The sequence below is a fragment of the Capra hircus genome, chromosome 3, assembly GCF_001704415.2.
Source record: "Capra hircus breed San Clemente chromosome 3, ASM170441v1, whole genome shotgun sequence".
Taxonomy (NCBI): Eukaryota; Metazoa; Chordata; class Mammalia; order Artiodactyla; family Bovidae; genus Capra; species Capra hircus.
In genome coordinates this window covers 5565034-5588599 of record NC_030810.1, presented here as the reverse complement: position 1 = coordinate 5588599, position 23566 = coordinate 5565034, and the positions used below count along the sequence as shown (strand labels likewise).

The 23566-nt window shown below is 53.6% G+C and overlaps 1 protein-coding gene across 9 annotated transcripts in view; it reads left to right on the top strand.

Annotated features, from left to right (window-relative positions):
• AGAP1 (ArfGAP with GTPase domain, ankyrin repeat and PH domain 1) overlaps positions 1 to 23566 on the top strand; it is a 571803-nt gene that overhangs the window by 143532 nt on the left and 404705 nt on the right. For 2 of the 9 annotated variants that reach the window (XM_018040825.1, XM_018040805.1), the window contains exon 1: positions 16276 to 17310. The exons of 5 other annotated variants lie outside the window; for them this stretch is intronic. In XM_018040825.1, the coding sequence (XP_017896314.1) occupies positions 16329 to 17310 (982 nt within the window). In that variant the 5' untranslated portion in view covers positions 16276 to 16328. Of the gene's footprint in view, positions 1 to 16275; positions 17311 to 23566 lie in introns of those variants that run through there. 2 more of the 9 variants (XM_018040815.1, XM_018040822.1) reach the window with 1 other exon arrangement.

Genomic DNA, 23566 nt, shown 5'->3' with positions numbered 1-23566 from the left:
CACACACACATACTCCGCCCCCACCCAAAGTATGATTTATTTGTTTTCAATTCGCTCCATGGAGATTTCCAACCCCCACCCCCACCCCACGAGGCTCTGTCCTGTTCTGTGGGCAGATCTGTTGGAATCAGATCCTGGTTTATGACCTACTGATTTCTAGGGGAGGGAGTGAGCAACGCAGAGTGAGGCAAGGCGGGGGGGGGGGGGACTTTGATCCTTCCAATAAGTCACACAGGCTCAGTCGGACAAGCGAAGAGAGCGTCATGTCCAGGAAGGCCGTCTCCTGCGTCGCAGCCCATTCCCAGGGGGAAGGTCAGGCCCGCTGCTGATGGCTCATGAGCACGCCAGGTGGGAGAGAGTGTTGCCTCCATTTATCCTGGGGCCTTATCACCACTGCAGAGACAGATATCCGGGTTTGAATGGGACACACTTATTTGGCAGGCTGGACCTCATACACGCCTTGTGGTTGTTCAGTTGCTAAGTCATGTCCAGCTCTTTTGCAACCCCATGGACTGTAACCCGCCAGACACTTGTTTTTAGGGCTGTGCTTAAAAAAGACTTGTGGTGCTGGAGAGTCCCTTGGACTGCCAGGAGATCAAACCAATCAATCCTAAAGGAAATCAACCCTGATTATTCATTGGAAGGAATGATGCTGAAGCGGAAGCTCCAATACTTTGGCCACCTGATGCGAAGAGCTGACTCATTGGAAGAGACCCTGATGCTGGGAAAGATTGAAGGCGGGAGGAGAAGGGGACAAAAGAGGATGAGATGGTTGGATGGCATCACCGACTCAGTGGACAGGAATTTGAGCAAGCTCCGGGAGATGGTCAAGGACGGGGAGGCTGCCATGCTGCAGTCCGTTGGGTTGCAGAGACACAGATGGACACGACTTATCAACAACAACGACAAAACCCCGAGTTTCAAGTGTAAACTCTTGATTTATGCCCAGTGAACAAGGCAGTCTGAACAAAGTAGCTCCAGAAGAAAAGGAGGAGCAATGCATTCTGCTCGGGCTCAGGGGTCTTTAGTTGGAATTGCTGGCCATATGTGTGGGTTATGGTTTCATATTTGAGACATGCCTAGTTTTAAATGAATCCAGAGTTCACGGAAAGGTAGACATGAGAGTCCATACTGATCTCAGCCCATGCGTCTGCCGTGAATTTTCCCAGTTTCCCCGAGATGATGGCAGTGAGCCTAGGAGGTGAGATTCTTCTTCCTCTGGAAGAGCCTGAGTGTGTATGTCTGTTTGTCCAGAGTTTACCCGCTAGTGACTGTTTCTGCCACTGGGGCCTGAGGAGCCGGGAGCTGAGTGTGGCAGTGCCTGGATGATGTCAGAGTTGCTCTGGAGTTTTTACCGTGAAAAATGCCCTTTGTACATCCAGACGGGACTCTTGTACACTGAATGCACCCCGTTCTTTAAGAACCACCACTGGGATGTCCCTGGAGCTCCAGTGGCTAAGACTCTGCCTCCCAGTGCAGGGCATGTGGGTTGGATCCGTGGTCTGGGAGCCAAGAGCCCACGTGCCTCATGGCCAAAAAAACCAGAACATAAAAGCAGAAGCAAAATGCGGTGACAGCTTAATGGTGGCGCTGGCAGTAAAGAAGCGCCTGTCAGTGCAGGAGACGTGAGAGACGCGGGTTTGATCCCCGGGTCGGGAAGATCCCCTGGAGGAGGGCATGGCAACCCACTCCAGTATTCTTGCCTGGAGGATCCCATGGCCAGAGGAGCCTGGTGGGCTGCAGTCCATGGGGTCGCACAGAGCCGGACACCACTGCAGCGACTTAGCACGTATTTGAAAGAAAACAGGAAACGTTGGTATTTGTTAACTATGGCACATCTGGGTGTGAGCTGGATTGGGTCCCCTTCTAGAATTTATATGTTGAAGCCCTACCCCCTCAGTACGGCTGCACTTTGAGACAGGGCCTTTAGAGAGGTTATTAAGTTAGAATGAGGGTTCTCAGATGGCCCCTAATCGAATAAGACTGGCGTCCGATATTATAAGAAGAGAGATTAGGACACAGATAGGCACAGAGGGAAGGCTGTGAAGACCCAGGGAGAAAACACCGCCTACAAGCCATGGAGGGAGAAGTCCTGACTTCAGACTTGGCCTTCAGAGCTGCGAGAAAGCACACTTGTGTGGTTTAAATCCCCTGGTCTGTGATCCTTTGTGACGGCGGCCGGAGCAGGTGGGTGCAGCACTGTTTCAAACGCCATCATGAACGTGTCAAGCTGTCTTGGTCGTCAAGGTCATTAAAACCATGGCAGCCGCTTGGACATCTGTGGACGTTTTCCCGTGCACTCTGACCTCCTTTGGGAAGCGTTTCTGCTTGTTTGTGCCCACCGTTTCCTGTGAGCAAAATAAATGTCTGTGTTGCTAGGGGTGTTGAGATTTTGCTTCAGAAGTAATGTTGCTGATTCTGTAACCCTTGGAGGGAGTGAGCTGACAGACCTGTGAAAGGTGTAGATGTCTCCTGGGGGACACGTACAGCTTTCCTGATGCCTGGGCCTGGGTCCCGATCTCACTGGACCTGGAGTGTGTCTGATGCTAAGAACTGATGGCTTCATAATTGAGGACTTCCGCTTTAGGGAAGGGAAGGCTGCATGGTACAGACTTCCCCTGCAGGCTTCCAGGGTCAGGGTCCAGGGCTGGGAAGAGGAGTCGGGGCAGGCCAGGAGGGTGAGAGAGGGCTCTCCAGGAGCAGGTGGGCTCTACAGGTGGACTGGGCAGTGGCTGGGCAATTTGGGGCCACTAAGTTTTCCTGGGGAGACATGCCCTGGAGTTTGGCTGGAGGCGGAAGCAGTTTCAGAGTTTGGGGGGGTCGGGGGTGGGGAGGCAGATTTGCTCAGCCTTTCTTAGAACTTAAGGAGGAGGGGGTTGGGTCTTGATGGAGGGATCTGGGGATAACCCTGACTTCTGGACTGGTGCCTTGTCCCTGGAGATTCAGATGAATGGGAGCCTGTTTTACCCCAGGCTGCCTGGAACGTTCGGTGCCCCCTCCCCGCTTGGAACTGAGTGAGAAGCTGTGGGTGTTGGCTCCTCTGCCTGCTTGCTCCCAAAGTCTGTTACCTCTTTACCTCCCGCCTCCCTCCCTAAGCAGAGCACAGTGATGTTCTCTGACTTGCTTTCCCAAAAGCCCTCTCATCCTGTCTCCTCTCCGCCCTAGCTTCCCCTCTAGCCTCCCTTTGCAAGTCGGAGGACCCCAGAGTGGGGTCAGCCGCACAACCCCGCCTTGGGTGCACTGGGTGCTTTTGGAGGGGGTGGGGGCAGGGGACACCCGGCGTGAGATCCAGGGCACAGGGGCTTTGGGGGATCAAATGGGATGAACTGTGCTGACATCTGTGAAGGGCCCCCCAGCTGAGCCTGGCCTTAGCCTTGGCCCTCTTGGGAGGAGCAGCCCAGGGCTGGTCTGGCTGAGCCTGGAGGCCCTGGGCTGCAGGAGGAAGGTGGTGGGGAGCTGGCTCCTTGGGGGTCTGGGTGGAAACGCTAGAACGGCTGGCTGGGGGTGGGCTGGCTGGGGGTGGGCCAGCCCACCCTGCTCGCTGTGCTGGGGTTTAAAGCCTGGGGTTAAAACCTCTTGTAGGCAGGAGGCGCCGCCGCCCCCCCTCCCCCCCCCCAACAAGGCTTTGGTCCTGGATTCGTCAATCAGTGTGAATTACCTTTTTACATCTTAATTGTAAGTGAGCTGGTAAACTGAAAGTGTGTTGTGAGCATGGCTTACAAAGACTGGCCACACCACTGCTCTCCCGGTCTTTATCATGAGTGAGACCCACTCTGGCCTGGCTGCAGGAGGTGGGCTAGTGCTGCCCTGCCCCACGCAGGCCTGGGGAGGGCGGTGTGAGCAGACTGCAGGCCCAGGTTCATCCCTTGGCTTCACTGCAGCCTGTGAATGCTGGGGAGCTGTGTGCTGGTGGCTTTCCTGGACTTCCACGTCAAGTGCTAAATCTCCTCGGGCATAAACTTTTGTAATGCCAGAGAGCAGTCTTCCTGAGAAGAAGGCCTTTGGTATGAACATTCTCCTGCCTTGTGTCACTTTAAAGAAAAAAATTTTTTTTGCACCCAGAAATGTCCAGTGACAGCTGTTGGTTCCTGGAGATTCCGGAACACTTTGGGTACAGAGAGGCAGTGTTTGCAGAGTGGCCACCTCTGTAGGCCCACTGCAGCCTCCCAGGCCTTCCCTGAATGTGCCATTTGAAAAGTGATGAAAACCACTCTTCTGAGAACTTCGGAAATGCCAGGTACTCAGAGCCACAGGATCCTTGAATTGACTCTAGTGGAGGTCTCATCAGTAGCCCCTCCTTTCTGAATTACTTCAGGTGTTGTATTTCTTCCTGGGTGTTCTAAGCACCTGGCCCAACAGCCTGCATTTCCTTCTCTTCCCCAGTGGCTCAGCGGTAAAGCATCTGCCTGCAAGGCAGGAGGCTTTCAGGAGGCTGTGGTTCGCTCCCTGAGTCAGGAAGATCCCCTGGAGATGGGAATGGCAACCCACTCCAGTATCCTTGCCTGGAGAATCCCAGGGACGGAGGAGCCTGGCGGACTACAGTCCAGGGGGTTGCAAAGAGCCGGACACGACTGAGCACAGAGCACGCACCCAGCGAGGGCCCAGGGCTGGGCAGGTGGCTCTGCTTGCAGCATCCCAGTGAACCGGCCGACCACCCCCATCCCCACCCCCATCCCGGGCTGGCTGGGAACTCCTGGGTGAATCTCCACCCACCCTGTTTTGCATAGTGGGTGTGACCAAGACTCAGGCCCGTGGCGTGGGCGGGGAAGGAGCATCACCTTCCCGGAAACCTCCAAGGAAAGCTTTCTCCAGGTAGCAGGCTTTCTCCCCTCTGAACCGCACAGTTCAGTTCAGTCCAGTCGCTCAGTCGTGTCCGACTCTTTGCGACCCCATGGACTGCAGCACGCCAGGCCTCCCTGTCCATCACCAACTCCCGGAGTTTACTCAGACTCAAGTCCATTGAGTCGGTGATGCCATCCAACCCTCTTATCCTCTGTCTCCCCCTTCTCCTCCCGCCTTCAATCTTTTCGAGCATCAGGGTCTTTTCCAATGACTCGGTTCTTCGCATCAGGTGGCCAAAGGATGGGAGCTTCAACTTCAGCATCAGTCCTTCTCTCCTCCCTAAAATGAAGCTTCTGCCTCGGGGACACCGCCCCCACCACCAGGCAGTCAGGCTCTGGGCAATCTCTCCTCCTCCCCCCTCCCCCGCCCAGTCGCGTTTGCCTGTTTTCCACCGAAGGAGGGGCAGCTTTTCTCAGGGGGCAGCCACCCCAGACCGCTGCAGCTGAGGCTTCTTGTGGCCAGGGGAAGAAATGACTCACCCTGTCCTCTGCGCCTTTCTAAACCGCTGGAGACTTCCTAGATACACTCGGAAGGGGCGGGGGCGCCCCGGTGTGTGGCCGAGTAAACCCGAGCATCCGAGAGGGGGCGGGGCCCGGCGAGTCAGCTGACCTCTGCTGGTGCTTGTGACATAACGCGGGTCCTGCTGCTCCCCCCGCCCCCAACTCAGCTGGAATCAGCCCCCTGGATCGATAGCATCAAGCCCTGGGCAGCATTTCTTCAGTAGAGCGCTGATCAAGGCTGGGATTTAAGAGAGAAAGCTGCCGGCCGTGGTCTTCTGGGGGGAGATGGTTGTGTCCATGGCACGTGGCAAGTGTCAGGTCAGAGAAAGTGACTGATACCTTGAAGAGGTGTGCACAGGTGTGTGTGTGTGTGTGTGTGTGTGTATAGGGAAGGACACAGACACCTGAGCCCGGGCTCCAGTAATGAGAGGAGCTGGCTGATTCTGCAGGATGTGGTGGGGAGGCTCCATACTTCCCAGTCCAGACTGGCAAGCGGTTAGACGTGTTGTGATGAAGGCTTGGATGCTGCAGCCCACACGCGTGTGCTCCAAGCCCTGGAGCCAGGACTTCACAGCCTGATCCTCAAATCTGCCCTGTGATTGTCCCCTTATGTCATCAGTGAGGCTGATGTGGAGGCCACATTCCCAAAGTCACACAGAATTTGCACCCCTCAGGAGTCTAGCACCCCAGCTGCTCTGCACTGCAGGGGTCTGCAGGGGGGTGGGTGGGGGGCCGTCCGGGCCTGGGGTGCAGGTGCTGAAGGGGCATTGGACTCTGCAGGTGATGGGACTCTCTGGAGGTCTGGGGCAGCATTGTGCCCCAAAAGTCTGTGATTGCAGCACAAAAGGTGGTTGCCTAAGAGTGGGCTAAGCCAGCGGCGTGGTGTGCCTGGCCTGCCTGCCCAGGGCACCCAGGGGAAGATGGTGAGGATGGGAAATACTTGGGGACGGGGCGGGCACTCCTTATTTGGGGGGGATATTGGGAGAGGCTGAGGACAGACAGACAGAAGATAGACTGTTGTTTCTGTGTCCCATTAAGTGGGCGATGATTGAGCAGTTTCATGGGCCGGCCTGGCCTGAGGTGAGCAGGCGATTGTGATAGACGTGCCAACTCTGAGCGGGGGAGAGAACGGTGTGGTCACGAGGCTGGAGAGCCAGCTGCTCTGACCACTGCCCTGCACACTTTCTGGGAGGCGTCCTCAGGGAGGCGGTCAGCTCTGATCACTAGCATGGGGAGGCGAGTGGGGGCCCAGGGCTGCAGTGGGGACCGCAGGACGTGGTGCCCAGCCTTGCCCGCTGTGTGATCGTCTGCACTGGGCCCAGGGCCCCGGCACTTGAGCTTGACCGAGAGCTTCTTGGAGATGTGGAGGGCTGGGTGAGGGCCATGTGCTGCCGGCCCATGAACACGCTGTGAGGCGCATCAGTCCAGCGGCTGGCGGTTGGGGTGAGCGTGGGCGGGGGCAGGGGGTCTCAGAGGCACCAGCGGGCTGGCAGGGTCATGGCTGGTGTAGACAGCGGGATGTCTCTCGGCCTTTGCTGCATTCAAGGGTCTGAAGGACTGGGGAGGAGAGGCTGTGTTGAAATAACGACTGGTGGCAGTTCTAGGAGAGGATGGCCAACCTGGAGGCTTCGGGAAGAGAATGTTCGAGGCCGGGATAGTAGGATGGCATTAGCTCAGCGTGTGGCCGTGTGGGAGGAGGCCCAGGAGGCCAGTGAAGGACAGGAGACCCCTAGAGGGCAAGAGGCAGGGGTGCCCTGGATGGACCGAGGACTTCCCCGGCCGCCTCCCTGCTGTGGAGTGGAGGAGGGACCCAGGCATGGTACCCAACCCCCCGCGCTGTGCCCCCTTGTGGCCGAGCCAGCTGGTCGTGGCTACAGTGGTTATCGGACTTTGTCATTTAGAGGCTTCTCGGCCACTTTTGACCCACCCACTGTGGTGCTGGCGGGTGGAACCTCCTTTTCCAAATTTAGAAAGTTTTGTGCGGGTCCGTCACCAGGCAGGTTCACAGTTCAGCAGCAGTCCTAGGGGGACAGAGACGACAGGAGGGGGAGACTCAGTCCAGATTTTGGGGCCTGTAGATCGCCTGCCCACAGCTGATTTATCCATCATTCCCGCTTTGGTCCTTCTCTTTTCATGGAAGGTTCCAGGGCAGGTGGTGATTGTTTTTAAAGGAGACACGCCTCGCACAACTTCATAACCAGGTAAAGAAGCTGAGAGCCCGCCGGAGTCATCTGGGCCAAGACCTGCAGCCCTGTGTTCCCCAGTGCCCCTCCGCACCCCTCAGCTTTCTGCTCCAGGAACCCCCTCACCCCTGCTCTTTGCAGGCTGGGTGCTGATGGCCAGGGTGTGGCGAGCAGATGCGAAGATGTGGACGTTTTATTCCGTCTTACTGTGTTGGAACTGATCCTGGTGGCCCACTTCTCTCCTGTCCCCAGAGCTCTTATGCAAATTGTTATCTACCTAGTGGAGGGTGGCTGCTGTCACCAGCCATTGTGGGGCATTTATCCTCCCAGCCTGGGAACCAGGGAGCTGGTGACACCTTGGCCAATGAAGGCAGGAGGCTGATCACATGTCTTTCATTGCAGATTTGGGGTAGGGGGGTGGATTTGAGCTTCAAACAGGCATCTCAAACATGCTGTTTTCAGCATTCGGAGAAAAACATATCAAACCTTTACGTCCCCGGGCACAGATGAAAGATTTCCAGATATCTCTGCAGCCGGGTGCCATATGAGCTGCAGTCATGACAACTCTTGTTCAAATAGGCTTTTTCTCCATAAAGGTGAGCTTTGTCACCATGCTGATAATTCCCAGGGTACTGTTTGTGCCCTCGACTTTTAGTTTCACAGGAGTTCTGGATTTTACGACTCTGGGATGGGGGTCTGTGGGTCCAAAGAGCAGCTTGGAAAACACCCAGCCATTGTCACACGCGCGCTCAGGTGGCTGGTCTTTGCCGGTTCCTGGCGTTGGTTTCCACTGCAGAGGCTGTTGGGAGGGTCCCTACAGACTCTCGCTGGGGTTTTGCTTGCCATGTCAGTAGGACCGCCCCGTCGGGCAGATGTTATTATGAGGGGGTCCCTCCGGTGGGGTCCTGCAGTGCAAGATGTTAGCAGGTGGGCTCAGCCCCTCTGCCCTCGCAGGCTGGGAGGGTTAGGTCATCTGCGGGAGTTGCCTGGGTTTGCTCCACGCACATTCCAGGGCTGCTTCGCAGCTGTTCAAGGAACAGGTGCTCCGTTGTGTGTTGGCCTTGATTAAATCCTTCTGACTCCTTGGCTGAACTGCCGCCGAAAGCCAGAGGCTGCATGGAAGAAAGGGGAGCTTCCTTGCTGGGAGCCCCACGGTGGCCGTGGGTGGGAGCCGCTGTGGTTGTCACTCCAGTGGGGGTTGGTATTTGTTTCCATAAAGTGACAGTTCATAGGCTTGGCTTTCATTCTAGCCTAAGTCTCTTTTGCCTGACACTTAGCAAGACCATGAAGACGTCTGTGACACATTCCTGTATTGGAGAGTGAGGACCTAACTCCTCCCTGACACGGGCATATTTCTGAAATCAAAAGCTGCTCGTCACCAGCCTGCTTAACTGGACGTGTGATTTCCACTGCACTTTAGACTTTCCTGGGGGCTCCTGTCCCAGCTGTGTGCAGGGCCCTCTGCTCCTCTGCTGTGGCCTCAGGCAGGTGGCTTCCCATGGAGTGAGCTGCTTTATCTGTGAAATGGGTCAAAGGTCCGTCTAGTCAAGGCTATGGTTTTTCCAGTAGTCATGTATGGATGTGAGAGTTGGGCTATAAAGAAAGCTGAATGCCGAAGAATTGATGCTTTTGAACTGTGGTGTTGGAGAAGACTTGAGAGTCCCTTGGACTGCAAGGAGATCCAACCAGTCTATCCTAAGGGAGATCAGTTCTGGGTGCTCATTGGAAGGACTGATGCTGAAGCTGAAACTCCAATACTTTGGCCACTTGATGCGAAGAGCTGACTCATTGGAAAAGACCCTGATGCTGGGAAAGATTGAGGGCGGGAGGAGAAGGGGACAACAGAGGATGAGATGGTTGGATGGCATCACCGACTCAATGGACATGAGATTGAGCAAGCTCTGGGAGTTGGTGATGGACAGGAAAGTCAGGCGTGCTGCAGTCCATGGGGTCGCAAAGAGTCGGACACAACGGAGTGACTGAACTGACTGAAGATCTCTTCCAGCCCTCGCTTGCTGTAATTTAACCAGTGGTTCCCATTTGCAAAGAATGGAATGATGGTCACCCTGAGCTAGTTCAGGGGGGGACCGTGTGACCAGGTATCTCCCACCCTGGATCTGTGGCCCGTCCAGGCTACACACAGTCTCTGCAGGAGCTCATGGCGGGAGCGGAGATCCCACGTGTGCTCAGGTACCTATTCTCTCCACACCTAGGCCGTGCTGGAATGCACTCCTGGGTCCAAATCTTCAAGCATCTTGCTTAAGACATTTTCTGATTAAACACAATACCACACTGCTTTGGATTTTAAGTAATTAAGATAGGTGAAACCTCATGTTTTTCCTTTCCAGCATTTTAATCACATTCCTGATACTTACTCATTTAAACCAATCGTAAGTGATAATGTGTCTATCACAGATGGCCTCCTCTGTAACTGCTGCTGTTCTTTGCATTTTGGGAGAGACATGCTGGAAATAATTGCTTCTCTTTCTATAGAGAGGCTGTCTAGAGCCTTTCTTGATTACATGCAGAAGCAGGCGGGACTGGTTGAATAAGTAAAACGGTAAAATGAAAAGTCAAGAAGACCGGGAATCCCTTGTTTCCTTTCCACGTGAGTGTGTCTGGCCTGTGCCTTTGGACTTGTGGTTTCCCACCTAGGGCGTTGTGCTCCCAGGAGATGTTTGCCAGTATCTGCTAACTGCAGGGGTGGTGTGTGTGTGTTTGTGTGTGTGTGTGTTGCTACCAGCATCTAGTGGGTAGAGGCCAGCAATGCCGCTAAACAAACATTCTACAATGCACAGGACGGCCCCCACCAAGAAGGAACCAGCCCAGGATGCCCAGAGCACCATGGTGGATGCACCCTTCTCTGGATGAAAGCCACATACCACTTCCCTTTTGGAAACCTTGAGTGTTTCAGGTAGAAATACTAGTGTTCTGCCTTTCTCTTACCCACCTGCTTCTTAACTCAAGTAACACTTTCCCCTGGTCCACTGACTGTCAGGGTGGCCATTTGTGATTCGTCTCGAACACAAACTCCTCTGTGAGTCAAGTGTGAGCACCCTCGCGCAAGCGTGGTACCGACTGCCAGCATCTTATCAGTCAACAGTCAGCTGAAATCTGCAGGAAGGTCCCCGGATAAACCCTGGCTGCAGGGACACTCTGGGGGTGGCTCTCCCACCCTCCTCTGCCCTGGCCCACCCGCAGGGGCACCCAGCTCTCTGGCTTCCATGTGGGCAGAACTGCCCGATTCTCAGATCTGAGGATGCCTTCAGACAGGCAGCGGACTGAGAAACGCTTTCTTCTGTGGTCAAACCAGGCTCGGTGATGATCGGTAGTGGTGACCTGGTTCCTCACTCTCAGGCCTGGAGCTTGGTTGTCTTGCCCATTGCAGTTACGCCATGGGGGCTTCCTGTTAAAACTGAGGGGTGTGGCGCACAGGCCTCGGAAGTCTGTGCGTCCAGGCATGCCACGTGGTCCCGTCACTAGGCTGGCAGTGACTGCACCATTGTTGGTCCTTGAGGGAAGATGCTGCCAAGCTACTTGGAGGCCCCCTGTGGTCTTTATCCTGCTGGATCAGAACGTCCTTGCCTCAGGGACTGAGCACAAGCTTCCTCCTTCTGTGACTCGAAGGTCTCTCCCTCGAGTCCCACTTTGACCTGCAGTTTCAAAAACGAGGGACAGCGAGGTCCCTGATGAGGTCAGTCCCGGCAGGGTAATGGCAGGGGCTGAGCATCTCAGCAGATCCTAGGTCTAGATCCTGCTCTCCTCCATCTGACTTGAGTCTCTGGCCGAAAGAGATTGCCAGGGAATTATTCAGGAAAACACGCATCTCTTTTTCTGCTTCCTGTATGTATTGGTCAGCCTGCTGTGAGAAAAGAGCCCGTCACAGGCCCCGTGACAGCGGCGAGGGCTCTTTGTCGGTTCTTGGGGGGGTGGGCGTGCAGAGGCCAGGACAAGGCCAGTGGGGGCTGGGCGGTTTCTGTGGTCCACAGATGGGGCTCTGCCAAGATGCTGTAAACGTGGTAACTGGCTGGCATGTTCTGTTATTTGGAAAGGCAGCTCGTGGAGCAGATGGCTCTGCGGTCTACCAGGGGCTTCCTTTTAAACACGGCTGATCAGCTCTAGGAAGGCTTGCGAGAAAGCATTTTCACGCAGGGATGTTTCATTTGTAGGCAGCTAGACATGGCCTGGGACCGGAATGTCACAGGAGGGTGGTCGAAGGACCTTTATCAGCTTGGGGCTGGGAGAGCGACATCAGCTGCCAGGGGTGATGAATGGGGGGCTGGGGGCGTAGATAGGGCCGGCCACCTCTCCCAGACCCCCACTGCAGTCCCTCCCTCTCTGACACCGGCATCTCTGCAGTATCAGGGCTTTGCCTACTGCTTGGTTTTGATGTGGCAGTAAGATCAACCCCAGTCTCTCTTTTTTTTTAAAGCCCAAATGGTGATACAGATATACTCCATGGCTGGAAAAAATTCAAGAAATAATGGCCTAGAGGGGCTGCTTTAAAAAGCAACAGGAAGATGAAAGCGCCATGCCCACCTGAACACGTATAGTATAATTATTTTTATTTTTCAAAGGCAGGTCTGGCTGTGAGAAAGAGGATTTAGATTCTGGAGTGGCAGGTTCTGGCTGAGCCTCGGAAGAGCCCATGTGTCCAGGGCAGTAGGGAGAAGCCATTCTTCCAGGTTTTCCGGTGCAGGCCATTGGGCCTCACGTGGAATCGCTATAACTGCGTGGAAAACGGTGCTGCCGGTGAGGCTGAAAGCACCGAAAGATGGTGAACCCGCCGGGCGGCCGGAGTAGAAACAGCTCGCTCCTTCAGTGTCATCTAAGGCAGATCAGATGGAATCTTCTACTCTGCAGCCTGCAGCCTCCCACAGCAAAGTGCAAAACCCGGGCTGGATTTCAGACAATCATAGAGGGACTGGAAGGACCCTGACAGTCCAGTGTTGCTGTTGTTTAGTCCTGAAGTCGTGTCTGTCTCTGTGTGAACCCCTGGACTGGAGCCCACCAGGCCCCTCTGTCCAGTAGGATTTCCCAGGTAAGAATAGTGGAGTGGGTTGCCATTTCCTTCTCTGGGGGATCTCCCTGACCCAGGGCTCGAACCCATGTTTCCTGTCTTGGCGGGTTGGATCCTTGACTGCTGAGCTACCAGGGAAACCCAACTGCACAGTATTCACGTTCTAAAGAAATGCTGGCGACCCCCGCCCCCACTGTTGGGCTTTTATGAATGCCCCAGATACCAAGATATAGTTTATATCTTAATTATGGGCCAGCTGATTTCATGTTAAAATTCATCTCAATGTTTTGAAGTTGTCATGGTGAGAACAGACCCCAGGCTAAGCTCAGGTCTTGGATTCTGGTCCTAACAGAGATCAGGTCTCTCTGCATTGCTGAGTTTTCGTTTCTCTGCTTGCAGATCCAGTGGGCCTTTAGGTCTCGACAGCTGTAAGATTGGAGGCTTTAGCTGTCTCTTCGGGTGCTCGTCCGTTACAGGGCACCTGTACCGTCCTTTCAGCCTCCTGTCTGTGTGTGTTCCATCACTTGGCCTTGAGATCTGCAGCCTTTTTCATGGGTTTGTGAATTCTGGAGATCAGAGACCTGGCCTCCTCACTGCGGAGTGCCACAGTGGATACTCAATATATATATTTGATGAATAAATTCAACAAATGGAGCAGTGAATAAACGAAGACTTGCTGACAGGTTGTGAATCATCTGTGTTCAGTTCAGTTGCTCAGTCGTGTCCGACTTTTGGCGACCCCATGAATCGCAGCACGCCACGCCTCCCTGTCCATCACCATCTCCCAGAGTTCACTCAGACTCACGTCCATCGAGTCCTTGATGCCATCCAGCCATCTCATCCTCTGTTGTCCCCTTCTCCTCCTGCCCCCAGTCCCTCCCAGCATCAGGGCCTTTTCCAATGAGTCAACTCTTCGCATGAGGTGGCCAAAGTACTGGAGTTTCAGCTTTAGCATCATTCCGTCCAAAGAAATCCCAGGGTTGATCTCCTTCAGAATGGACTGGTTGGATCTCCTTGCAGTCCAAGGGACTCTCAAGAGTCTTCTCCAACACCACAGTTCAAAAGCATCAATTCTTCGGCGCTCAGCCTTCTTCACAGTCCAACTCTCACATCCATACATGACCACAGGAAAAACCATAGCCTTGACTAGATGGACCTTAGTCGGCAAAGTAATGTCTCTGCTTTTGAATATACTATCTAGGTTGGTCATAACTTTTCTTCCAAGGAGTAAGCATCTTTTAATTTCATGGCTGCAATCACCATCTGCAGTGATTTTGGAGCCCCCCAAAATAAAGTCTGACACTGTTTCCACTGTTTCCCCAAATTTGGGCTTCCCTTGTGGCTCAGCTGATAAAGAATCCTCCTGCAATGTGGGAGACCTGGGTTTGATCCCTGGGTTGGGAAGATCCTGTGGAGAGGGGAAAGGCTACCCACTCCAGTATTTTTTAAGTTTTTAAAAATTTTTTAAATTTATGTTTAATTGGAGGGTAATTGCTTTACAATATCACATTGGCTTCTGCTATAAAACCACATGAACCAGCCACAGGTACACGTATGTCCCCTCCCTCCTGGTCCTCCCCCCACCACACCCCCCGTCTGTGCTGTCACGGGGCCCACCGTTGTCACGGACCCCCCCCCATCTGTGCTGTCAAGGGCCCCGTGTCGCCCCTGTGCTGTGCCATGGCTCCTCACTGGCTGTTTACGCCTGGCCCTGCACGTATATCAGCGCTGCGCTCTCAGTCCATCCCGCCCTCTCCTTCTCCACCTGCGTCCACAGTCAGCTCTCTGTGTCTCTCTTCTGCCCTGCAGATGGGTTCATCAGTGTCATTTTTCTAGATTCTATGCATGTGCATTAATATACAAAATTTATTTTTCTCTTTCAACTTACTCAGTGTAACAGTCTCTAGGTTCATATTTTATGAGTTGGGACAAATATATAATGATACATATCTATCATTCAGGGTACAGGGTATTTTCAGGGCCCTTAAAATCCTCTATACCATAAAGTATCTTTTAAAAACTAAACTCAACTAACTTTTATCTCATCAAGTCCAAAGATCTCATTTCACTGAGGTAAAATTCAGATTTCCTAGGTTATAACCTCCTTTGTAAGAGACCCCGATTCATCTTTATGGCATTTTCCCTGCCATAAACAACAGTAGGTGCCCCATAATTATTCGAGAGACTAAAGAAGGGAAATCAGCATTTGCAAACAGCTGTCTAATCCCACAGCCACACCTGGCCTGGCCTCCAGCACTTTTCTTAAAAACCACCTCTCTGCAGTCTTGGCATTTTCAGGCCTAGAGAAGGCTGTAGAAAAGCATCCAGTTTGATGAGACATTTTCTTTCTGAAACTTTTAAACAAGCGAACTAGAGAGATCTATGTTCAGGACATCATGAAGAACTAATACGTGGATCAAGTCCATTGACTGTGGTGCTGTGTTGGATAATACGGAGAACCAGTATCTAGAAAGCCAAGAAGTAGCTGGTCGGGCAGAGATGGCAAATACTTTACTTAGTGCTTACACAGAATGCCTGCACGTACGTCTTAGCTAATTCAGTCCTCACAAGAATGCTGAGAGTTTACGTACTGGGTTTTTTGTTTGTTCCCTTTTCCATCCTTACTTAACAGGTGTAAAAACCAAAAACCGACCCCTGAGCTCACAGAGCTGGGACAGGCCAGCCTTTTTCCTCCTCCTCTTCCTTACTGTGTCCTCTTGCCTCTGACCCCAGACAGCAAATGCCTGCCTGTTGGGAGGTTTCCCTCCACGTTGGGAAAATACTCCAAAATATTAATTAGGAGTGAAATTGCGGGTCCTTTGTTTGGAAGGCTCTGGTGTGACCTGCAGTCCCATCGCCTGCCTGATGCCTTCCTGGGCCCTTACTAGGAATGCATTATTGCTCTTCTAAAGTTAGGACCAGTACCTAAGATACTCTGCTTTTTAAAACAAGCCTCTTGAGTCGTATCTTCTTTAAACCACCTTGATGAGGACAGGGTTTCGTAAAAATCCTCAGTAGGTTACAGAGGGCTCATATTTTGTTTTCTTTGGCAAAACAAGCCCTCACCACCCCCTCCCCTACTCATCTGCGCCCCGCCCCCCACCCGACCCCAGGCTCCAGTCCGTGAGGCGGCGATCCACCCCGGCGCTTGGGCCCGACCGCCGATCCGCGCGCCCGCCGCCGCCGCCGCCGCCGCGCTCCCGGCACTAGGCGGCCGGGCTGGGCGCGCGGCCCGCCGTCCCTGCTGGTCCGCCGCCCCCCCGCCCGCCCCGCCCCGCCCCGGCGCGTATTTCCATTTTAAACCGCCGCCCCTCGCCCGCGGCCGGCGCAGCTGCCCGCGCGTCCCGAACCCAGGGAGTGGCGGAGGCTGCGGACTCTGCAGACAAGGCCGGAGGATGCGAGCGGGCACCGCGCCGTAGACAATGAAGCCGCGGGCGCCGCCGCCCGCCCCGGGCCCCGCGCGCCGCGACCGCACCTGCCGGCGAGCCCGGCCCCGCGCCTGATCGCCCGCCGGCTCCCGCCAGCCCATGGCTCGGCGCCCCGGGCCCGGACCCCCGCACTCGGGCCGCGCGGCGCAGGGGCTGGCGGGCACCAGGAGCACCGTTCCCGCAGCCTGAGCGCGCTCCGCCCCGCCTCGCGGCGAGCGGGGGGGCGTGGACCCTCTCCGGGCGTGCCCGCCCTCCCCGCCTCGCCCGGCGACCGGGCCCCGACCGGCGCGGCCCGGAGCCCCGCGGCGCGCTGGATACGGCGGAGCCCTGGCGGGCGGCCGCGGCCCGGGGCGACATGTACCTGCTGGACGGCAGCGGCGAACCCGCGTCTCCGCCCGCGGACGCGATGCCGCGCGGGCCGCCCCCCAGGAAGACCGTCTACCGCATCTCCGTGACCATGGTCAGAAAGGAGCAGCTGGGCGCGCCGGGCCCCGGCGGCCCCGACCCGCGTCCGACTTGGAGGCCCCGGCCCGCGCGCTCCCCGGACGCGCCCGGGCGACTCGTGGAGGAGGCGGCGGGCGCTGAGGACCCGGAGGACCGCCGGCCGCCGCGCACCTGGGACTTCCGCACCTTCCGCACCCGCAGCACCGGGCAGCTGGAACTCGGGCGGCTCCGGCCTTGCGCACGCGGCCCGGAGCCCGAGGACCGGACCGGCAGGCCCCAGGCCATGGAGGAGGAGGTGGAGGAGGGGTCGGGCTCGCCCGCGCCGGGCAGTCCGGACGTGGAGGGGGCCCGGGCCGCGCCCCTGCGGCGGAGCCTCAGCTTCAGGCACTGGAGCCGACCCGAGGCGCCGCGGGGTAGGACCCTGGGCCGCGGGAGGCGCTACAGCAGCTCCGGGAGCCTGGCCTGGGCCCCGGGCGGGGAGGAGGTGGCCGACCCCGAGGCCGCCCTGGAGCCCGCGGCCTCGGGGCAGCCCGCCTCGGAGAAGCGCAACACCCTGGACGTGGGTGAAGTGCTCAGCAAGAACGACGCGCTCTCGGACCTGGAGCGCTGGGAGCGCAGCAAAAGCAAGAACCGCACGCTGGACAACAGCGACCTGCAGCGGCTGGAGCGCGCGCGGGCGGCGGCGGCGGCCGCGGGACACGGCACGGCTTCGGAGCACCGGCTGCTGCGCTTCTTCAGCGGCATCTTCGCGCGCAAGGACGGCGCGCCCGGCGGCGGGCCTTCTCCGCGGAGCGGCGCGTCGCGGTCGCGCGGCTACTTCAGCAGCCTGCGGCGGGCCCCGGCCGACGCGCACTCGTCCAGCGCGGAGAGCATCGACGGGTCCCCCCGCAGAGGTGGGCAGCGCGGCCCGGGGAGGGGAGGGCCTGAGTGGGGTCGGGGTCTCCGCAGGCGGCCTGCCTGGTAGAACACGCCGGGGCTTGGTCAGGAGTGATCAGGGACCGACCCTCCCGGGTCACTGACGGCAGGTGGCCGTGCAAGGAGTGGACTCCGGTACTGCGGGTCTGGAAGTTCTTGCCCCTGCTCCCGGCCGCGTGTGCTGGTGCCCCTCAGGGCCTGTCACTGAGGCCACTGTGAGCCTGTCTGCGGAGACATCACCTTGCCCAGCGGTGTCTTTCCCCCGCAGTTGCTGGCGCAGCCCTCTTTCTCCATAAGCTCGGGCTGCCTGTGATACCTGTGGGCTGCCCCAGGGACCCCGGCTTGGCCCCTGAAGCCACCACGCAGGTGATGCTGCCTGGCTGGGAGAGGCGGCTTCCTCCCTGGTTAATTTCTTCCTCCCGCGTCCCAAGCTGGTCTCTGCAGACGCCACCGTCTGCGAATGCTGCTGTGTGGCCTCGCTCACCTATTGCCCTGCTGGTTAAGAGGGTTCACTCCAGTGGTCAGAGCTGGGTCTCTGCCCACGGCCTCCCTGCCAAGTGGTGTCACGTGGTGAGAGCGCTTCCGAGCCCCGACTCTTAATTCCTGGGAATGTATGCTAGCATTCAGGCAGGAAAACCACAGCCCCGCAACATATCCTGAAATCTCAGTTCTCTGTTCTGCCAAAGGGCTTGCAGAGAAGGTTCTGGAGGCAGATGTAATACTCCCTTGGAAGAACCAACTGACCTTCTGGTACTTGTTTGGGAGTCAGAATTCTCCAGAAACAGCAAAACTCTGCGTGCCTGGGCAGCACCCTAAAGGGAAGAGGCCAGGTGCAGGGGGATGGCTGGATTGTTGCACCCTTCTCACCGGGGAGGGCTGTGAGCAATGTCTGAGAATATTGGTCGGGTGCATTTTCCACCACCGAGAAATCATTAGTAACGTCCTTTCTGCTAATTACCAAACTCTGCCGTCAGTAGAGATGGAGGTGGGTGAAGCACTGTAGTGTGGATTTTTAATTAGAGGTTCTCAACTGCTAACTCACCACCCCTGGAGACAGTGTTCCTCCTTAGTGGACTTCACAGGTTAGCTGGCTGCCAAGCCCTATATTAAAACCAGCCGACACAAAGAAACCACTGCCCTCACTGAAGTTCTTTTTAGGGTAAACTGAACACAGGCGATGTCATGTTCCCATCCGCTCCGGTTCATCCTCAGGTGACAGAGGATGTTTGGAACCAGGCAGTCAAATGTGCGGTGTGTTAAAATCTGAATTTTTTGATTAATGAGGACATAGCAGTTCTCTGTAGTTCTCTGTAGTTAACTTGCTGCACACACCTTTTGTTTTAACCTGCCCTGGAATTTTTTAGAAGACACCACATTTGACTTCCACCATTTTCCCATCCCTTCCCACATACCCTTAAAATATTAAAAACGACACAAGTTATTGCCCTCATTGAAAGCTGAGACCCTTGGTTTGTAGTAAGTTACCGCTGCCATCACTTGTGTTCTGGGGGGGAAGTTCTGCTCTGCAGGCAGCTCTTCCTCTATGATAGCAGGCTTGCATCTTTGTTCTCACAGTCTTTGTAGAAAATAGTAATTAGCTGCCTGAGTTGCAGACAAGTACACCAGCAGTGGGGGGCGTGGAGCTGGCCCACACACCACTGAGGAGGCAAGTGCTTCGTCGTGGCTATGCAGGCAAGTTAGAAGCTGGTCAAATGGATTGATAGTCGGTTTGGAGTAGTAAAGATGTGAAGTGTATCGGGAATTTTTTCTCTCTCTAGGGCAGTATATAAAATATAGTAATAATTAAAATCACACTTGGTTGCTTTATCCCTGTGGCCCTTCCTTCTCAGGGTGGAATTACTTTCATCTAAGAGTAACCCTCTAGCATTGTGGGTTGTGTGGGAAAACAAATGTTCACGAACTAGATTAGAGGACACGCAGTCAGAACTCTAGGGCCTTATTTCACAGTTCTAGGTAATCACAGAACTACTTCCTTCGCCTGTCTTTTGGCAAACAGGCTTGAAGCGTAAGTGTCCTCAGGATTTTTGTAAGGCCTGTGTCTAATTCCAAGGAAAAGGTGCAGCCCCACAGCTTTTTGCTGTTCTCATTTTATCATACTTGCTTCCTGTGGCGTAGATTATGCAACATTTAGGTGCTGTTTAAATGAGGTTTTGAATTTTGGGCAGAATCCTCTCTCGGGTAGCGTTCCTGCGCCATGGAGCCCCAGGTTCAGTCTTCCCTGTGAATGTCTGTAGCGCCTTAAACTACGGAGCCAGATGGCTTTGCCAGATCTGGAAGATGAGGATTTCAGGAAGGTCAAGTAGTGTGGTGTGGTGTGGCAGAACACGGCTTGTGAGGTCGGGCAGCACCCTGTAATCAGACACTCTCAAAGTGCAGCAAAGCTGGAGATGTTCACGCTCGGCATGATAAATATGCTTTGTCACCGAGAGGCTGCTAAACGTTTGTGAGTCAGGCTTCCATCTTCAGAACTGTTTGGATATCAGAGTTACAGGTAAGCTGTTGCAGACCTGTGATGTGATGTGTTTGAAGAGGAGCAGTCACTAGCTTTAAATCTCAGCCACTTTGTGTCAGACTTTGACGTCCTTTCAAGTGTAAAGGGCCTTAGAGGAGATTTGTCGTGGGGGGCAAGTTTTCCTTTTGTTACACACTTCCAGCTGTTAAATTTTTTTTAATTTGGCCATGCCATTTCTGACCAGGGATCAGACCCCTGCCCCCTGCATCGGAAGTGCAGCGTCTTAACCCCTGGACTGCCTAGGAAATCCCTCAGCTGTTAAGTTTTTGAACTGACTCTTGGAAAAGAACTTTGAAAGATTACCTGATTATTATGTAACTGGCCTCTTAGAGTTAATTGGCTTAGTCTTGGACCAGGTACCTTTGTAAGATGGTTAGAGTCTGATTTTAAGAATGCACACAGGTTCATACATCACATTGCTATGGATTTCTTATAACCTTACCTCAAGGCTTTAGGGTTAAAGAGTTTTGAGTTTGAGCAAGCTCCAGGAGTTGGTGATGGATAGGGAAGCCTGGTGTGCTGTAGTCCATGGGGTCCTCAAAGAGTCAGACACGACTGAGCAACTGAACTGAACTGAGGGTTAAAGATTAAAAGCTCCTACTGGTATGGGGTGATTTCTCATAGTTTTTAATCCCTAATGGTTTTGTCCATTGAGGAGGCTCTTCCCCTTTCTCCCCAGTGATGTGTATCCTTCGCCTCCCAGGGTTCCAGGGCTGTTGTCCTCGGATTCCTAGCTGTTAGGAAGCCCTGGAATGTTTCAGGGGCTTCCCTGGTGGCGCAGTGGTAAAGAACCTGCCTATTAATGCAGGAACCACAGGAGATGCGGGTTCGACACCCGGGTCAGGACAATCCCCTGGAGGAAGAAATGTCAACCCGCTCCAGTATTCTTGCCTGGAGAATCCCATAGACAGAGGAGCCCAGCGGGCTACATACAGTCCATGGGGTTGAAAAGAATCAGAGATGACTGAGGACTGAACACCGACAGCAACAAAGAATGTTTCAGAGAGGCCTTATGTCAGATCAAGGGCAGTTTTCTGTTACTCAATATGCATGTAACGGGGCAGAGTATGTTGACACCAGTATAATTTAATACAAGGAAAGCTCAAATGATGAATGATTCATTAGGCTGTCGGGTGTCACTCGCTGGCGCTGGCCTGGCCAGCCTGCAGATACTCTTTGGGACCAGCTGTGGGCAATGGCAGGCCAGGGTCACACGTGTTTTCGGCGTGTTCTTTTGCTGTCTGGGAGGATTGATTACAGCAATAAAGTGATTCATTGATAGCCCCGACTGAGATTAGCTCTTTAAATTAGTCATTTACAACTGATTTTTGACAACATGTTTTGATGAGTGGCTTTGCTGTTTAATTTTTGATTCTCTTTAATTTTCATCATTCAATTTGTGTAGGCAGAGAGACTGTTCTATAGTTTTTTTTTTTTAAACTTCAGTGGAGAGGTGAAGCAATAATGAAATGAAATAACTGAAATAACCTGATACATTTTTGGGGTACCTTTTTAAAGTTTGTTTCTAATTGGAGGATAACTGCTTTCCAGCATTGTGTTGGTTTTTGCTGTACATCAGCCGTGAATCAGCCATAGATATACACCTGTTCCCTCCCTCTTGAACCTCCCTCCTAGCCCGCTCCCCATCCCTTCCCTCTGGGTTGTTACAGAGCACCTGATTTGAGCTCCCTGTGTCAGAGAGCAAATCCCCACTGGCTGTTTCACTATGGTGATGTATATGTTTCCATGCTACACTTTGAAACTTGATTTGTTGCTGAGAAGGACTTTCAGGGCTTTAAAGAAAGAGTGTCACTCGAAGTTTCTCGTTTGAGACATTTTGAACTAATTACATACTCAACAGTTTGGAATTCACTTTTTTTTTTAAGTTAATTATTCCAGGTACACATTTAGGAAAATCCCCATTGTTTTATTTATAAGGTTGACGACTCGTTTTCCTGGAGACGGAACAGCCCACCTGGGACGCAGAGCCTCACTGGGCAGCGAGAGACGCTGTGTGTGCGCCTGAGATTTGGGCTGTGTCTTGCCATGTTAATTTTCCCTAGTTGGAGCCCACTTTTCATCCTAGTCACCTGTCAGCGTCTCTGTTAATCTCAACCTGGCCTTGGAATATCCTGTCCCCAAAGGAATGTTTGAAAGTGCCTCTGCTGAAGAATCCTCCAGTTTTAACATGGGCCCAGTGCAGCCATCTGGGTGGTTATACAGTTTAAAATGTTTGGAAGTATAAGACGCAGCTATAAAGCACTGGTACCGCTTTGTATTTTGGGCTGTTTTCTGTTTCTGTTGCATTAAGAGGCATTTGGGTTTCTGTCGTGTACTCTGCAAGAGAGCTGGGGCTTCCTAGGGCACAGTTCCTGACTTCCAAGGTCCGTGGCTGTTGGGGAAGATGGTGAATCCTGTGAAGCACAGCTTCATGGGTACTTTGGGGAAGATATGACTGCATTTCTCTGCACAGCAGACCTCCATTGGAGCACTGACCCTAACATGTTACAGTAAGGTCTGATTATCAAAAAGTGTGAAAAAGTGTTAGTCACTCAGCCGTGTCCAACTCTTTGCGACCCATGGACTCTAGCCCACCAGGCTGCTCTGTCCATGGGATTCTCCAGGCATGAATACTGAGGTGGGTTGCCATGCCCTTCTACCGGGGATCTTCCCGACCCAGGGATCAAACCTGAATCTCCCACATTGCAGGCAGATTCTTTGGTGTCTAAACCCTAGTCCTAGTGTGTCAGAAGGCCTAATATCCTGCCAGGTCTAAGGCTCAGTGAGCCCCTTCTGGGTGTCCCATTCCTTTTCCTTATGCAGGATGAAGAGCGCTGGACTTGGCAAATAGACTTGTAATAAGTGTTTGTGGGAAGAACTGACGAAATAACTGGAGGACACAAGAAAAGGGAGCAAATGGCCATAAAGAGGGGGTGGAGTGGGTCTTGTAGGATCGGTAGGAGGTTACCAGGTAGAAAAGAGGAGATTCTCGATCAGCAAGTTGGTTGAGGTTTCTATAATTAATTCCTTTTAAAAAAAAAAAAAAGATTACTGTTTCCCTGATCTATATGACTAATGCCACTGTTGGGCATTAAAAAGAATGTTTTGGTTTCCAGGAGGTTTCTTTATCCTTTTTTCCTTTTTTGGCATGAGTTTTTTGTTTATGTTGGGAAATTGCTTTTAGGCTATTGTTATGCTTTTTCTGTAATTATGTGAAAAATTATATTCATTTAAAATGGTGACACTGTGAGTAAAATAATGAAAAAGAGGTTTTATTTATTTAGGGCATCAATTGAGATAAAGTATGTGCAGCTGCAGTTATATCCCCAGGTGATGAACAGAATTGGTATTAAGGTCAACAGATTAGCACAAAGAAGGGCGATTATTGCCTTTGCATCATTTTGAGAGAAAGTGCCATCTGCCCAGCATCGTTTCGATGTGGGTTTTGTTCAGCTCACACTGGAGTGTAGTATGGCGATGATGCTTCCTTGCCTGTAGGTTACCGTCTGAGACATTCTCTCTCTCATGCATTTCCACCGATCCTGGCTTTCACATTTGTTCTCTTTTCTCTTGTTATTAATACTTTGCTTAAGACGAAACTGTATATGCTTGTAGAGTTTAGAAAGTGTTGGCACACATCTGTTGGTTTGCCTGGCCTTAATTCAAAGATTCGTCCTGACCTTTTGTTTTCTCATCTCTTC